This window comes from Suillus plorans (genome assembly GCF_016647745.1).
Source record: "Suillus plorans strain S12 chromosome Unknown HD556scaffold_42, whole genome shotgun sequence".
Lineage (NCBI taxonomy): Eukaryota > Fungi > Basidiomycota > Agaricomycetes > Boletales > Suillaceae > Suillus > Suillus plorans.
This window is the reverse complement of record NW_024537426.1, coordinates 139,917-157,362: the sequence shown is the minus strand read 5'-3', so window position 1 is coordinate 157,362 and position 17,446 is coordinate 139,917. Positions and strand designations below refer to the sequence as shown.

Here is a 17,446-nt window from a genome sequence, read left to right as displayed (position 1 = left end):
GGTCGGTGATCCTTGGACGGGCCACACTGACCACATCCAAGCCATTGCCATTCATCCTGCTGGCACACTCGTTGCATCCGCATCTATGACACCATCGTCTCTGGCAGCTCTCAGATCGACAAACCATTGCCGTCTTCAAGCACTCACTCGCCAATTTATGCGTCACTTTCTCCGTGGACGGCAATCACATCTTCAGTGGAGGTAACGATAAGATGATCTCAGAGTGGACAGTACCTCAGGGTATACATCCAAAGGCATGTTTCTCTCTGACTCATATACCACAAATCGAGCATGCTTCTTGCAGACTATTGCCACCACAACAGTCCGCGATGCATGCATAGATGGAGACTTATCTACTGACGAAGAACTACTCATGCAAGATATCAATACCGATGCGAACAACCATACTCCCTACGTCCATCGCTCAAAGGCATGTTTCCGTTCTTGACTCATATATACCACAATTAGAGCATGTTTCGTGCAGATCCTAGCCATCACGACCTCCCGTATTGCATGTCTAAATGGAGACTTATCTACCGCCGACTACTCACTCAAGATATCAACACCAGTCCGAACAACCATACTTCCTACGCCCATCGGTCATTCGTCATGGCGCGAAAATACGACTGGGACCGCGCCCTTCTGGACGCAATCAAGGTGAGAATCATCGCCGCCTTATACAGACTAACTCGACGGTGACATAGTCCATCAGGATTCAGCCCTCATTGACGGGCTATATCTCCAAGGGTATTGCCCTCTGTGGAAAAGGCCGCGTCCTGGATGCGAGGGCAGCATTTGATGTTGCATCCATGTACACGGACCAGGATTCAGAAATCACTCATTTTCTGCTATTGATCAAGGTATGTTACATTTGCCTCGCATACTCTTCCCTTCATCGCGTATTTCAGGCCATCGCGCTTTCAATGCAGATCAACATGACGAGGCAAACCTGCTCCTCAAGAGCTCGCTACCGGTTGTCCGAATGCCGATACTCTCGCATGTGATATCGTGCAAGTAAGTATCATCCATGCTTGGTCATCAACACTCATCTTTACAACTCGCACATTAGGCATATCTACACGTTCAACTCGGAATCAAAGCCTTGGATGGCGCACGCTACGACGAAGCTGCCGACCATTTCACTGCCGCTCTCGACTCTCGCGATTCATCATCGAAATCGAACATTCATGAAGTATATGAGGATTTGGTGGTGGTACGTCAAGATGATGCATGTATAACGCTTTTCATAACTGAATCCTTGTCCAGCTCTTTGGCTGGGACCTGAAGTCGTTGTGGCAAAAGGCACACCATAAACGGTGTGATGCACTCCTTCGGGCGGGCAAACTCCAAGATGCCGTGAAATCATACCAACACATGATGACTTCAAGTGACGAAATCACCAATGCCGACTGCTTGATTGGTCCAACGGCGAGTCTAGAACCAGTAATGTCGCGCAGGCGACAATCCTCACCTGTATTCTTCTCAGATTTCAAACAGGAATGCAGCGCACTCTGCGCTGCCAATGGAGAGCTGCCTTCGCTGCAAGCGATTACGACAAGGCTATTGACCTATACTCGATGGCGATCGACCTGGATTCTGCATCCGATATCTTCTTTGCAAGTCGCAGCGAGGCAAAGTTAAGTAAAATGCTTGGGAGGATGCGCTCCTCGACGCGCGAAAGGTGCGATGGCATCCACGTTTTCGTAGCCATGTTGACTTCGGCGATGCAGGTCACCGAACTCAACCTTCGTCTCATGTTGGGTACCAGTTGTCACACTCAGCGCTGCGTGGCGCGCAACGTTACGATGAAGCCATCGAGGCCTTCACAATCATGTTGTCCAAGTTGGACGATGCTCCAGAAGGCAGATACGAGGTAAGCATGGAACATTGCTACCTCGTCTCGAAATGCCTATCTTGTTCTGCAGATCTGCGTCAGCAGTACGTCTGTCCATCGGAAGCAGAAGACGCTATTCGAAGAGCGGTTTGGATTGAACTCAGCAACGCCCCCCTTCGTCTGCTCAACACCTCTACGGGGATTCTGTGCGACCGAGCAGCACAGCTAAACTCCTTCAAAACAAGTCCAGAATACAAGGAGCTTTTGTCATCCATAACGAAGCGTTCGGATCTCGAAATGGAACGCATCAAGGAGGTGGTGGCGATGCACTTCCGTTGCGTTTTGCTATCACACAAGTGGGAAGAGACGGAGGTGCTGCTGCACCACATCCAAATAAAGATGTGCGCGAGTTGAAGGGACTTGGTGGCATCACGAAACTGCAGTCGTTCTGCAAAATCGCTCGTGATGCGGGGTATTTCTGGGCGTGGATGGATACATGCTGCATCGATAAGAGCAACAACGCCGAGCTTGGAGAATCGGTCCAATCCATGTTCGTCTGGTACCGTCACTCGGCGCTCACCATCGTCTACCTATCCGATGTCCTCCTTCATCCCAACCCGGTGCACTAGCAAGCAGTGTTTGGAACGAGCGGGATGGACCTTTCAAGAATTGTCGCTCCGAAAGTCGTTAGATTTTATCAGAAGGATTGGTCGTTTATCTCGACGATCGCTCTCAACCACAAAGAATCTCAGCAATCATGAAGGAGTTGGAGGGTGCGACGGGAATAGATGCACAGGCCCTGATCTCCTTCCGTCCAGGGATGAGAGATGCTAGACAGAAACTGCAATGGGCATCGAAGCGCGTCACCACTGTGCAGGAAGACCGCGTACTCGTTATTTGGTATCTTCGCGTCCACCTGCCTGTCATCTATGGCGAGAAGAAGCAAAATGCGCTCGGACGGCTCCTGCAGGAGATCGTCTGGCTAGATCGGGCGACATCACTTCCCTGGACTGGGTCGGACAATCGTCCGAGTTCAATAGTTGCCTTCCAGCCGACATCATCTCATATGCAACCCCGCCATATCCCTACCATCATTGTCTGAAGATGAGATTCAGACAGCGGTCTCTTCGTTGCGAAACATTGTGCCTGTGGATTCAGCTTCGAAGTTGTATAACCTGCTCGAGAACATGAATGCTCCGCTCTTCGCAAACTGCAGACTCCGTCTGCCTTGCATCGCATTCCGTGTCACGGAAGTCAAACGGAGGCCTGGTCTGCTGCTCATTCCACATATGAGTCAAAGCAGATGGGCTTCAGGACTTGCTGATCACCACGGACAAGACACTAATTCATTCTCGCGCGCAAGACCCACTCGGCAGACGTTCTTTCTTGTCCGTCCATGGGATCGTCGTCTCCTTGGGCTGCCTGATTTTTCAGAGCAGCCCACCTTTGCAGACGAAGGGGAGAGCGTAGGGATTGGTCCGAGTCCCAGTCTGGATTAGCGACACTGAAGAGTCGTCCAGCAACTCACCTGGAGAAGAGGAGTTGTCAGTTGACTCGGATGTTCACTCACGATCATTGCGTTTGATGGTTCACCTTGGGCAGGCTTTCAGCGCACTTTTGGTAGCGCAGCAACGCGTTGGAGAATACAAGAGGGTCGCGTCGGACCAATATCATTGCGCAGGTGAAAGACCCGGCTTCGATTGACATTATGAACATCAGGACCCTAGACATATTGTAGCTGAATGGTTTTTACAACACGACGACGATCACATTATCATAGCCTCATATATCATACATACCCTGCAAATGATCCTCGCAAATAAAGAATCCAAAATTTGACATGCAGAGGCACCATCTGCTCTCGAGGTGGTTGGAGAGGACGATATCGTGTGTCTGCGTTAGAGCCAGCGTGTGCGCGTGTTGAGCAACACATCCGGCTGTAAACCACATCCTGAAAGTACCTAAGTACATAGTTCGTTTGCAATGGAGCATACACGATTATTCGTATGCAGTGGCAGGCTGTAATCTAGTGCAGTAAACTGGCGCATTCTCTGGTGTATATATCAGGCTTGGTTTATCACTGTCTGGATTCTGCTGCAATCGCAAGACGCTCACCGGATAGCGAACGTTCGGAACATCGAACGCACTTCAACGCAGCGGGCATCACTATTACACTGGACTGGATTGTCTTGCCACGGAAATTCTTTCGAGCGTAGTAGTGGCGTCAGCCATGTCTCCTTTACTCCACAGCTTCGTATTTCGATCAATGAACAAGCAACCATGCTTACTAGGAGATACCTGCACTTCGCAGTGGTCCAAGTGCCTGGTGCCCTGGGCGTCTAATATGCAGGTCAAGGCTGTGAAGAAGCAAAAAGGCCCGGCACAGGCACCTCTTGAATCAAGACACTCACAAGCTCTCCAGCAAATCGTGCTCCACATCGTCCACCTCGAGCAGAATGATGGAAGAAGAACATCCTGCCATCAGAATCACCACGGCTAGTCAAATATTTAAAGGCCATAGACATTGTGTATTTGCAGTTGCAGAATTCCCCGATGGACGCCATATGGTGACGGCCTCGTACGACAAGACCCTTCGTCTATGGGACTTAGAAAACGGTGTCGTATTGAAGGTAATGGAGGGGCATCACTGGGGCATACGAGTAGCTGCAGTATCAAGAGACGGGCAATTCATAGCAAGCGGTGATTTTGGCGGGGAGCTCATAGCCTGGAACAGGGACGGCGAATCTCTCACCCAACCCATCCGAGTCAAAGTCCACTCCAACAAGATTTTCTCGCTCGACTTTTCTCCAGACAGCACATTTATGGCAAGTGGCTCAATGGACAACACGGTGGAGCTCTGGAACACAAAGACATGGCGGGTAGAAGGAAATCCAATCAATTGTGGGACTGAAGTCCGCTGTGTTCGGTATTCGCCGTCAGGGGAATATCTTGCCATCGCAACCAAAAAGGACATCCAAATATGGAATGCACGCAAGAGAGAACGAATCGCAAAGTTCCAGGGTCATTCTGCGTTTAATGGAGCATGGAATTACTCAGTCGCATGGACGTCTGATGGCATGCGGCTGTTCTCATCGGGCTCCATTCTAGATCCCACCATAAGGGAGTGGGATACATCGACCTGGAAGCAAGTTGGTCAACCCTGCAAGGGCCATACTGACACTGTCTACACGATTGCCTTCAACCCTACTGGCACCCTTATCGCGTCTGCATCTGAAGACCAACAGGTTCGCCTTTGGCGAATTTCGGATCGATCGCCCATCGCCATATTCAAGCACCCCGATCAGTTGTATTGTGCCACGTTCTCCGCGGATGGCAAGCACATTCTCAGCGGAGGTAGAGACACTGTGATTTCAAAGTGGAAAGTACCTTTCCTGGAGGACATTTCTAAGGACAAGTTATCAGATGTAAGTTTTGTTCGTTTTCTATCCCTTCTTCATCTCATTTTATTGAAGGATATGTTACGGGGGATGCTCCGCCGAGGGAACAAGGGGCAGATAATGTGAGTTCTCGTTATTTGCTCGTCTCCTTGTTTATTGATCCTCAATCTTGATGCCAATGCTCAACAGCCTGAATGCGAGGTATATTCTAGCCTTTTCGCCTACCACTCAATCTGACCATGCATGATGCAGATCCTCACTATCAGCGCGACAGCCCGCGATGCATGTATAGCCGGGGACTTGCCTACTGCCGACAGGCTGTTAACACAAGATATTGCCGCCGATGGCAACGACTACAAATCTCATGCGAATCGTTCGTTTGTCAAGGCAAGAAATTCAGACTGGGATCACGCACTTGATGACGCGCTCAAAGTGAGATACCCCATTTCATCCTGACCTTTTTTAACACAGACTAACTTATATGGTGATACAGAGCATCAGTATTAAGCCATCCTTGATGGGCTGCATATCCAAGGGCATCGCCCACTGTGGAAAAAACCAGTTTCAAGACGCGATGAAAGCATTTGACATCGCGTTCATGTACGTGGACGCAGACTTGAATAAAACTCGTCTTCTACTCTTGATCAAGGTATGTGTCAATTGTGTCTCGTGTATTCGCTACTCACACGACAACCGTCAGGCCATCGCTCTTTTCAATGCAAATCAACACGACGAGGCGATTCTGCGCGTTCAAGAGCTAGCTAAGACTCGTCCCAATCCAAATTCTCTTGCCTGCGGTATCGTAGAAGTGAGTACTACTGACAAAGTCGACTACAGATTCATGCATCAGTGCTGATTTTGCAAACCTCGCACTCCAGGCTTATCTACACGTCCAACTGGGAATCAATGCATTAGATGACACACGTCACAACGAATCAGCTGACCACTTTACTGCTGCCGTCGACGCTATCGGTTTCTCGTCTATGTCGACCATCCACTCTAGATATGATGTCTTCCTGGTGGTGGGTTGATTACAATTCAACTGGAAATTTTTCACGCCCCATTGCTTTTTCTAGTTATTCGGGTGGGACCTCCGATCTTTGTGGCGAACTGCACACCAGAATTGGTGCGATGCGCTCCTTCGGACAGGTAGACTTCCAGAAGCCATCAAAGCATACCGGTACATAATGGATAGGGCTGATGAGGCTACGAAAGCAAGCTACCTTGATTGGTCCACTGGCAGTCTTCTTGATGTAAACCAGGAATAATTCTGATCCTTATTCCACTTAGCTTTCAAGCAAGATTGCAGCGTGGTCTATGCTGCTGCCGGTGTGACTGATATCATTGAGAGCGGAGATGTTGCCCTCGCTGCGGGTATTACGATGGGGCCATCGAGCTTTACTCTGCAGCGATCGACCTCGGTTTGGCAACAGATACAACCTTTGCGAACCGCAGCAAGGCGAGGTCAGGAAAAATGTTATGGGACGACGCACTCTTCTCGATGTGAACAAGGTGCGACGACAGTTACCGTTTTCGTATTCGATACTCATTTTAGTGATATGCAGGTCATCGAACTCAACCCTCATCTTACTCCGGATATCAGTTGAAGCATGCGGTACTTCATGGCGCACACAGATATGATGAAGCCATCGAGGTGTTCAAAATTATGATCTCCAAGTTGGAAAATGCTTCCGACACGCAAACCCAAGGTACGCCTCAAATAGCACATCCTCTAAATATTGTTGACTCCTTGTCCAGACTTGCGCCATCAGCATGTTGGTCCATCCGAAGCAGAACGCGCTATTGAAGAGAGCATCAACGCTCAGCTCGACGACGCCCCGCATCGTCTAATCGACACCTCCACAGGGCGCTTATGCAATAGAGAGACACAGATCGATGCCTTCAAAGCGAGCACGGAGTACAAGGAGCTTTTGTCATCCACCATGAAGGATGCATATCTTCCATGCAGCGCATCCAAGCCGTGGTGGCGGTATACTTCCGTTATGTCATACTCTCGCACAGGTGGGAAGGGAGGAGCCGTCGCTGCATGACATCCAGGACAAGGTGGTGTACGACTTGATCCAGTTGGCGGCATCGCGAAGTTGCAGTCGTTCTGCAAAACTACTCGTGATAAAGGGTATCGCTGGGCATGGATCGATACCTGTTGCATTGACCAGACTAACAACGTCGAGGTCCAACAATCGGTCAACTCCATGTTTGTCTGGTATCGCCACTCAGCACTCACCATCGTCTACCTGTCGGATGTTGCCTTCATCGCAGCCTGGAGCACTCGCAAGTAGCGTTTGGAACACGCGAGGATGGACAGTTCAAGAATTCTTGTCCGAATATTTATCTTTTCTACAGAAGGATTGGTCCCTATATCTCGGCGATCGCTCTCCCAACCACAAGGATCCCTTGCAATCATGCAGGATGGGAGATGCGACGAGAATAGATGCACAAACCCTCGTTGCCTTCCATCCAGGGATGAGAACGCCCGGAGAAACTCCAATGGGTGTCAGCGCGTGTTACCACGTGGCCGGAAGATATTGCATACTCGTTGTTTGGTATCTTCGGCGTCAACCTACCTGTCATTTATGGAGAGAAGAAGCAAAAGGCGCTTGGGAGGCTCTTGCAGGAGGTTAGCTCAGTCGGGACATAGTGCCCTGGACTGGGTGGGGCAATCATCCGAATTCAATAGCTGTCTGCCGCCGACATCTTCATACAAAGCACCACCATACACCCTGCCATCTCTGTCTGAAGACGAGATTCAGATCAATCTCCTCGCTCCGACATGTCATGGCTGTAGATTTGGTCTAACATTTACACCCTGCTTGCGACCTGAACGCGCCTCGTTTCGGAACTGCAGACTGCATCTGCCTTGCATCGCATTTCGGGTCACAGCAATCAAACGGAGTCGCGCCGAAAGACCAAGAGATATGAAGTCAAGGCTGACGGGCTTGATGACCTGCTGATCACCACGAAGTACAAGTTGAATCAGTTCTCATCACACGACCCACTATACAGACATTCTTGCTTGTTCGTCCGTGGAATCGTATCTGCTCGAGCTTCCTGAGTCGCAGAGCCGTCTGGCTTGTAGAGCTGCCTGACGTTGCGACACGGACAGCGAAGAAGAGTATTGGTCTGCGCCCGGCTCTCCATTACAGAATTCGCCTGGCGAGTTCCCTGAAGCACAGGAGTCGGTCGACTCGGAACTGAGCGATCGAGCCTTGCGGTTGATTGTTCATCAAACAGCCTTTTAGCGCGTTTTTGCTAGCGCATCAGCGCGGCGGAGAATACAAGAGAATCGCGTCAGATCATGATATTATTGCACAAGTCAAGATCTTTCTTGTATTCCGGACATGATCAAGACGCTAGAGATACTGTAGCGGCATGCATTTGGGAGCTATATATTATATCAATAAAAAAGAAGAATGTGAATCTGACATATGAGACGAGCAATCCCCATGGAATGTCCTTGCTCACAGGCAGGTGCCATCGACCTTACAAAGTCCAAGCCTGTCGCGCGTGTGGGCAACATCTCGTATTCCCGGGTTGGAGATACAGGATCGCGGTTTCCTCATGGGCGCAGGAGGAAGCGAAGACTCTCGCATCACCATAAAATAGAACGGAGGGTGGCTTGGTGGCATATACCATAGATCGTATAGATACCAGCATTGTAAGAACCTGCAAAGGACTGTGAGTGCGAAGGGGTGTGTAGACCGCTTTGTGAGACAAGGTCAGAGGGTCGCGAACGAGAGTAGGATGACGAGGAAGGTAGTTAGTTCTGGACGATAGGTGAAATAATGAGATACTGCTGATATCGGAGGCGAGAACGGTACTGGGATACTGGTATTATTGCTTCTTAGTAGGGACTGTAGATGGCTACTTATACTGGAGATTGTAAGGGTCCTTTTGGATGGCTAGGCCGAAAATAATGCAAAAAACAGATGCCAAATGGAAGAGCGTCGCTTCCGAGAAGGTAGAGTAGAGATAAAGGGAAGGAATACGAAAAATGAGCAAGCGGAGGTATGAATGGGTAGTATGGTTTTGACAGGATAACGAGAGGCCGTCTATGTTTTGAAAATTCCCGATGGCTCGGTTGCGAGTAGGGTGACGGTGACTAACAGAGGGTCGCGAACGAGTGTATTGGACGACGGGGACTTGGTGGTTGTTGGCGCTGGTGAACTGAGGTGGCGGTTGTGGTGAGTGTTACTTCGGCAACTTCCGGCGGTAGGCATCCAGGCGGATCCGATCGAGTCCGTCGTTATTTCTTATCCACACTCATCATTAATCATTAGTACTTTAGTACTTAGTCTTCACACATATGAGGCTGATATAACAGATGGATCGGGATGACATTGACTGCTTTGCTTACTACGCTATCTGATAAGCACGCGCAAGATGGTACCATTCCCACTAGCAGTGAATATTGAATGCTCGACGACCTCAGTAGCTGGACTGGTACATTGCTTGCTGCGATAATGACAGGAAGTACTTTTTTGGACAAATGTCTTTAGTAGGCGCTGTAACGGGCAGTGCACCTATGTAGCTGCTCGGCTCCTTCAGGCTTGGTCATCCTGTTTGTGCTCCACTCGGACTCCAAATCGGTCAAGCACCATGCGCTCGACAATCTACTATGTCATAGTTCCAAGCTTAAGTCGTCGTCTCGGTTTATGAAAATACCATTGATATGCTCATGGCGGATATAGATGCACACTAGTATCATGGTCAGTGAATTAAAAGTCCTCGATATTGTAACCATGAGAATGATAGAGATACTACATAGCAGATACTACCCGGCGCACTTCGCAGCGTCTGAGTACCTCGTATATTGGGCATCTAATACACAGGTTGAGGCTGTGGAGAAGCATAAAAAGGCCCGGTACACGCACCTCTGAAACTTGAATCAAGACACCCACAAGCTCCCCTGCAAGTCGTACTCAACACCATCCACCTCGACTGGGATGACGGAAGCAGAACACCCCGCTATTCGAATCACCACACCCAATAAAACATTGAAAGGTCATGAAGATGGTGTCTTGTCAGTTGCAGCCTTCCCCGATAGACGCCGTATGGTGACAGCCTCGTTCGACAAGACGCTTCGTCTGTGGGACTTAGAAGACGGTGTTGTATTAAAGATAATGGAAGGGCATCGCTTCAGCGTACGAAAAGTTGCAATATCAAGAGACGGGCAATTAATAGCAAGTGGTGATGATGGTGGAGAGCTCATCGCCTGGAACAGACATGGCGAATCTCTCACCAAACCCATGAAGATCCACTCCAACGAGGTTTTCTCGCTCGACTTTTCCCCAGACAGCACATTACTGGCGAGCGGCTCATTTGATGCCACAGTGGAGCTGTGGAACACCAAAACATGGCGGGTGCAAGGAAATCCAATCAGTTGCGGCAATGAAATCGGTGGTGGCGCAGAAATTCACTGTGTTCGGTATTCACCGTCAGGTGAATATCTTGCTATCGCAACTAACTCGAATATCGAAATATGGAATCTAGGCAAGAGGAATCGCATCGCAAAGTTCTTGGGTCACTCTGCGTTTGATGGATCATGGAATCTTTCACTCGCATGGATGCTTGATGGCACACGTGCACGGCTGTTCTCAACGGGTTCCAATCGAGATCCCACCATAAGGGAGTGGGATACATCGACCTGGAAGCAGGTCGGTGAGCCCTGGAAGGGCCATTCTGGGCCTCTCAACATGATTGCCTTGAACCCTACTGGCACCCTTCTCGCATCTGCATCTGACGACAATCAGGTTCGCCTTTGGCAGCTTTCGGATCAACAAAACATCGCCATATTCAAACACACCAATGAGGTATATTGTGTCATGTTCTCCGCGGATGGCAAGCACATTCTTAGTGGAGGAGGAGATAGTATGATCTCAAAGTGGGCAGTACCTTCGCTAGAGGACATTTTCGGGGACCAGGCATTAGATGCAAGTGTTGTTCATTTTACGTCTCTTCTTCATTTCATTTTGTTCAAGGATGCATTACGGCTGAATCAACAAGTGGCAAATAATGTGAGTTTACATTCTTTGCTCGTCTCCTCAGGCTTGCCTGTTGATCTTGATGCCAAGGTTCAACAGTTCGATTGCGAGGCAGGTTTCTAGCCTTTACTCCTACCACATAGTTTGACCATGCATGATGCAGATCCTCGCCATCAACACGACAGCTCGTGATGCATGTATCACTGGGGACTTGCCTACTGCCGACAGACTGTTAACAAAAGATATTGGTGTCGATAGCAACGACTACAACTCTTATGCGAATCGCTCGTTTGTCAAGGCAAGAAATTCAGACTGGGATCACGCACTTGATGACGCGCTCAAAGTGAGATGCTCCATTCTGTTACGACCTTTTTAACACTGACTAACTGATATGGTGATACAGAGCATCAGTATTCAGCCATCCTTGATGGGTTGTATATCCAAGGGCATCGCTCACTGTGGAAAACAACAATTACAGGACGCGATGAAAGCATTTGACCTGGCATTCTTGTACGTGGACACGGACTTGAATAAAACTCGTCTTCTACTCTTGATTAAAGTACGTCAATTGTGTCTCATGTACTTGTTACTCACACGACAGCTGTCAGGCCATCGCCCTTTTCAATGCAAATCAACATGACGAGGCGATACTGCGCGTTCAAGAGCTAGCTACCACTCGCCCCGATCCAAATTCTCATGCGTGTGGTATCGTGGAAGTGAGTGCTACTGACACAGTCAACTCTAGATTCATGCATCTGTGCTGATTTTGCGAACCTCGCACTCCAGGCTTATCTACACGTCCAACTGGGAATCAATGCGTTAGACGACGCACGTCACAATGAAGCGGCTGACCACTTCACTACTGCCGTCAACACTATCGATTTCTCATCTATGTCGGCCATCCATTCTGGATACGATGTCTTCGTGGTGGTAGGTTGAATGCAATGCAGCTGGAAATCATTTTATGACGCCTTACTGTGCCTTTTCTAGTTATTCGGGTGGGACCTCCGGTCCTTGTGGCGAACTGCACACCAGAATTGGTGTGATGCGCTCCTTCGGGCAGGTAGACTTCCAGAAGCCATCAAAGCATACCGATACACGATGGACAGGGCTGATGAGGCTACGAAAGCACGCTGCATTGATTGGCCTACTGGCAAGTCTTCGTGATGTCAACTGGGTATAATTCTCAACCTCATTTCAATTAGTTTTCAAGCAAGATTGCAGTGTGCTCTATGCTACCGCCGGAGTGACTGACCTCGCTGCGGGCGGAGATGATGCCCTTGCTGCGGATGATTATGACAGGGCTATCGAACTTTACTCTGCGGCGATCGACCTTGATTTGGCAACCGATACAATCTTTGCAAACCGCAGTAAGGCGAGGTCGGGAAAACTGCTATGGGACGATGCACTCCTCGACGCGGAAAAGGTGTGGTGACAACTATTGTTTCGTATTCGACGCTCATTTTGGTGATACGTAGGTCATCGAACTCGACCCCTCATCTTACTCCGGATATCAGTTGAAGCATGCGGTACTTCATGGCGCACACCGATACGATGAAGCCATCGAGGCGTTCAAAATCATGCTATCCAAGTTGGAAAATACTCCTGACACGGAAACAAGAAGTACGCCCAAAATAGCACATCCTTCAAATATTGTTGACTCCTTTTCCAGACTTGCGCCAACAGCATATTAGTCTATCCGAAGCAGAACGTGCTATTGAAGAGAGCATCAAGGCCCAACTCGACGACGCCCCACATCGTCTAATCAACACCTCCACTGGGCGCTTACACAATCGCGAGGCACAGATCGATGCCTTCAAAATGAGCACGGAGTACAAGGAACTTTTGTCATCCACAATGAAGGATGTAGATCTTCCATTGCACCGCATCCAAGATGTGGTGGCGGGGTACTTCCGTTATGTCATGCTATCGCATAGGTGGGAAGGGAGGGAGCCGTTGCTGCATGACATCCAGAAAAGGTGGTGTACGACTTGGATCCAGTCGGCGGCATCGCGAAGTTGCAGTCGTTCTGCAAAACTGCTCGTGATAAAGGGTATCGCTGGGCATGGATCGATACCTGTTGCATTGACCAGACTAACAACGTCGAGGTCCAACAATCGGTCAACTCCATGTTTGTCTGGTATCGCCACTCAGCACTCACCATCATCTACCTGTCGGATGTTCCGCCTTCGTCGCAGCCTGGGGCACTCGCAAGTAGCGCTTGGAACACGCGAGGATGGACAGTTCAAGAATTCTTGGCTCCGAAATTTGTACTCTTTTACCAGAAGGATTGGTCCCTATATCTCGGCGATCGCTCTCCCAACCACAAGGATCCCTTGCAATCATGCAGAGATGGGAGATGCGACGGGAATCAATGCCCAAGCCCTCGTCGCCTTCCGTCCGGGGATGAGAGACGCCCGGAGAAACTCCAATGGGTGTCGGCGTGTCACTACGTGGCAGGAAGATATCGCATACTCATTGTTTGGTATCTTCGACGTCAACTGCCTGTCATTTATGGAGAGAAGAAGCAAAAGCGCTTGGGAGGCTCTTGCAGGAGGTTGTAGCTCAGTCGGGCGACATCAGTGCCCTGGACTGGGTGGGGCAATCATCCGAATTCAATAGCTGTCTGCCGGCCGACATCACTTCATACAAAGCACCACCATACACCCTGCCATGTCTGTCTGTCGATGACATTCAGACATCAATCTCCTCGCTCCGACAAGTCATGGCCGCAGATTTGGTTCTAAACATTTACACCCTGCTTAGCAACCTGAACGCGCCTCGTTTCGGGAACTGCAGACTGCATCTGCCTTGCATCGCATTTCGGGTCACAGCAATCAAACGGAGTCGCGCGAAAGACCAAGAGATATATGAAGTCAAGGCTGACGGGCTTGATGACCTGCTGATCACCACGAAGTACAAGTGAATCAGTTCTCACCATCACGACCCACTATGCAGACATTCTTGCTTGTTCGTCCGTGGAATCGGTATCTGCTCGAGCTTCCTGAGTTCGCAGAGCCGTCTGGCTTGGTAGAGCTGCCTGACATTGATGACGACACGGAGAGCGAGGAAGGTTATTGGTCTGCGCCCGAGTCTCCATTACAGAATTCGCCTGGCGAGTTCCCTGAAGCACAGGAGTCGGTCGACTCGGAACTGAGCGATCGAGCCTTGCGGTTGATTGTTCACCTCAACAGCCTTTTAGCGCGTTTTTGCTAGCGCATCAGCGCGGCGGAGAATACAAGAGAATCGCCTCAGATCATGATATTATTGCGCAAGTCAAAGACCTTTCTTCTATTCCGGACATGGTCAAGACGCTAGAGATACTGTAGGGTGTGCTCCGTATTTGAAATTCATCTCTGTGCTCCTTTTCTTGCTCTTCCATTTTGTTTCATGACACTATCAACCGTACATGGTTACCACCTGCACCTTCCATAGCTTAGTCTACTTTCAGAATGCATCAAGGTATCGGCCCTCGATATGAGCAAACACTATTGGAAATATGATTGCTTTGCCTGACGGTGACTTGGCCGTCGTTCTTACCTCCGGAGCTAAGCGGCCACAGCTTCCATTGAGGATCACACCTACTGACGCACCTGAACAAATACCAGATTACTTCGCGATGCTTACTGCGCCCGGGATTTCTCCCCATCGACTGAATCTCAAAATAAATGCGCCATACAACGCAACTTCTTGGCCGAAGAATGATTGGTGAGAAATGTACGAGTACAGATAGCAGGTCTACATCGTCGATTCGTCAGACTCGACAATTTCAAAAACCACTGTATTCTACGTATCACTCATCCTTACCACTCGAGCACTCGAGTTAGACGGTGAATCGCAAACAATCTCCTTGAGAATAGCTTACGCAACTATTTTCAATGGCTGCCAACCCTCTTGCACAGTTCTGATCTCATAACTGATCTTTTTGCTGATGATCAACTATATACTGCATTGTCCCGCGTGTGCTTATTTTTCCGGAGCAAATGAGGAGAAAGATAGTTCAAATGTAGTGTACAAATGTAGTGTAATGACATGTGTGTCAATAACTAACGACCGAAGGTTACCGCTTCTTTCCAATGATCCAACACGAATAAATAACGGCCTCGACAGAATCCAACGGAACAACTGATTCACGTATCCCCGCCAGCTATGGATGGGCTTTTGTTTATTCCCCGGCGGTATATAATCAGGCGCATCACCACGAGTATCGAACTTCCGACGAGGGAGATCAACTAGATGCAAACTTCAGCACAGGGCTCGCGCAAGTGTAAAAACAATGTGAACTACTCACCCCACTGAAGAGCGACGCTATCCACCATTTATATTGAGGACCGAGCAAAGCGCCTGAGATTGGGCCGCCTGAAAATATTGGTTCAGTGACAGATGAAGACTGGAAAGCCACTACTTACTAAGTAATCCGCCAAAGGCTGACAATTTGTGCACTGTCAGGATTTCCGAGACAGAACTAGATGATGCATACCAGTGAAGGCAAAACATATGCCCATTCGCGCTCTGCATACGAGGGTCAACATCACCAAAACGCAAATAAAAGAGAAGCCAACCCTAGCTCAGACAAATCGGGCGTCAACACAGCCACCAATGGGACTAACAACGCGATGTCTGAGAAAGTCAGCACCAGGAATTACTCAAGCTGTAGTGTGACTCATACAAACTCCAGAAAAGTAGCCATATGTAAGTCCTAACATGACCACACCGGCTACGTCACTCAGAGCCATCATGGATATTATGACGGCACTACATGCGACAGTGGATGCGATCGTGAAGTTCAACACCCCCGTATACGCCACAATTATTCCTGACGTGCAGCGTCCGATAAAACAGGCTGCATTCATTATCACAAGCTAAAGGGAGTTGAGAATTGACAGTAAAAATAATAATTCTGGGCGTACGGAGTAGAACGAGAAGTTGATGTCAATCCCATGTTTGGTAGAGTCCAGTTGCAAGTAAAACACAGGGAAGAAAAACCCGATCTGAAATAATGTTGACCTAGGCATGATCAGCTGTCAAGACTGCAATTTCTCTTAGCATATGCCAGATACAACATACCCAACAGTCATGAGGATGAAGAGAACCTCGCGAGAGCATTTTCGCGCCACTACAGTATAACCGACAGTCGGCGCCGGAAGTTCTCTTGTACGCATGCATAAACAGGCGATCAATAGCAGAGCACTGACAAAACCCGCACTGATGCGAACACCATTGGCAAAGCCAACAGTACCATTTAAAAGGTGATTGAGCATGATCGGATGGATCATGGAACCGAGCGGTGTACCGGATGAGACCAGAGACATCACCAATGTACGTTTTCTGGAGAAGTGCTGAGAGACGACCGCGATAGTGGGACCGGACATTAGGCCCATCCCAAACCCAGAAAGGACGCCTTGAACGATAAAAGCCTGGTCGTAACCTATAGGTAGCCCATCGACAACGAAATTGGTCGGGCTGCTCACCAAGTAAAGCTGATCAGGCTTTGTGAAGGATAAAGCGAACAAGGATAGTGATTGGAGCAGCGACCCCACAACCATCAATTGATAACTATCAGTAATTTGTGCAGGAGTTAGCGACTGACTATGTATAAAGATATGGCAGCTTACAACCACCCTCGGTCGTACAACGGACCCGAGAACAACGTGATATTGACTGAGAGGAATGAGGTCAATGCACCAATCCATCTAACACTGAGTGAGACCAAGAACTGCAGAGTAAACGCACACTCACTTACGATATTGCAGATGGTGAATGGTTGGTCATGTAAATTCGTGTGTAATAGTCTTCCGGGATCGTTTATCAACTTTGGATATGAAGTATCATGCAACTGCTGGGTACCTTGGTAAACTCCAAAAGACGCTATGTATCTGTTCAAATGCTGTTGACTGAGATGTCTCGAACGAGCGAGCTAGAACCAACCCGAAGCCGCAAAATTGCACGAGAAAACTAGACATCGTCGTGATTGTTAGATACAACATGCGGGTATTATTAGAGACACGGCTTACCACCCAAAAGCAGTCCCCAGGCCTGAAACCCGCCATCCGGAGGGCCTGATTCTGAACAAGCTGTTTGGGAATTAGATGTCGGTAGATGTCCTAGCTCTTCCGGATCATCTTCTTTCTTGTTTGTTGTGAATGTGTTATGGATTGCGGACTTCATTGACATGGAAGCAAATGGGAGTGAAACGCTATGCGCCAGTAAAT

At 49.0% G+C, this 17,446-nt stretch overlaps 5 protein-coding genes across 5 annotated transcripts; 4 read left to right on the top strand and 1 right to left on the bottom strand.

The window, feature by feature from the left end:
* Positions 1-513: 513 nt before the first annotated feature.
* On the top strand, positions 514-3,475 carry HD556DRAFT_1485839 (uncharacterized protein; the record flags this gene model as incomplete). The annotated part of the gene is made up of 10 exons (XM_041308717.1): positions 514-657; positions 705-860; positions 1,070-1,213; positions 1,267-1,443; positions 1,506-1,681; positions 1,708-1,873; positions 1,926-1,938; positions 2,060-2,454; positions 2,526-2,859; positions 2,939-3,475. The coding sequence occupies 10 exons, from the start codon at positions 514-516 to the stop codon at positions 3,331-3,333; spliced, it is 2,100 nt and encodes a 699-aa protein (XP_041158358.1). The 3' UTR covers positions 3,334-3,475.
* Positions 3,476-4,398: 923 nt separating this feature from the next.
* Positions 4,399-7,532, top strand: HD556DRAFT_1445180 (WD40-repeat-containing domain protein; the record flags this gene model as incomplete). The annotated part of the gene is made up of 12 exons (XM_041306890.1): positions 4,399-5,259; positions 5,308-5,354; positions 5,422-5,433; positions 5,499-5,664; positions 5,726-5,881; positions 5,933-6,040; positions 6,111-6,254; positions 6,309-6,485; positions 6,531-6,744; positions 6,798-6,941; positions 6,991-7,254; positions 7,318-7,532. The coding sequence occupies 12 exons, from the start codon at positions 4,399-4,401 to the stop codon at positions 7,530-7,532; spliced, it is 2,508 nt and encodes an 835-aa protein (XP_041158357.1).
* Positions 7,533-10,196: 2,664 nt separating this feature from the next.
* Positions 10,197-13,798, top strand: HD556DRAFT_1445179 (quinon protein alcohol dehydrogenase-like superfamily; the record flags this gene model as incomplete). Its single annotated transcript, XM_041306889.1, has 10 exons — positions 10,197-11,267; positions 11,398-11,577; positions 11,638-11,793; positions 11,843-11,950; positions 12,021-12,164; positions 12,225-12,397; positions 12,459-12,660; positions 12,713-12,857; positions 12,907-13,149; positions 13,209-13,798. 10 exons carry the CDS (start codon positions 10,197-10,199, stop codon positions 13,796-13,798), a joined length of 3,012 nt encoding a protein of 1,003 aa, XP_041158356.1.
* Positions 13,799-14,024: 226 nt separating this feature from the next.
* On the top strand, positions 14,025-14,565 carry HD556DRAFT_1385214 (uncharacterized protein; the record flags this gene model as incomplete). Its single annotated transcript, XM_041303364.1, has 2 exons — positions 14,025-14,407; positions 14,437-14,565. The coding sequence occupies exons 1-2, from the start codon at positions 14,187-14,189 to the stop codon at positions 14,561-14,563; spliced, it is 348 nt and encodes a 115-aa protein (XP_041158355.1). The 5' UTR covers positions 14,025-14,186.
* Positions 14,566-15,215: 650 nt separating this feature from the next.
* HD556DRAFT_1520154 (major facilitator superfamily domain-containing protein) lies at positions 15,216-17,408 on the bottom strand (the record flags this gene model as incomplete). The annotated part of the gene is made up of 14 exons (XM_041309147.1): positions 15,216-15,466; positions 15,526-15,593; positions 15,644-15,661; positions 15,715-15,746; positions 15,797-15,854; positions 15,904-16,096; positions 16,145-16,241; positions 16,302-16,651; positions 16,706-16,790; positions 16,850-16,927; positions 16,978-17,026; positions 17,082-17,110; positions 17,163-17,189; positions 17,242-17,408. 14 exons carry the CDS (start codon positions 17,406-17,408, stop codon positions 15,365-15,367), a joined length of 1,353 nt encoding a protein of 450 aa, XP_041158354.1. The 3' UTR covers positions 15,216-15,364.
* Positions 17,409-17,446: the final 38 nt, after the last annotated feature.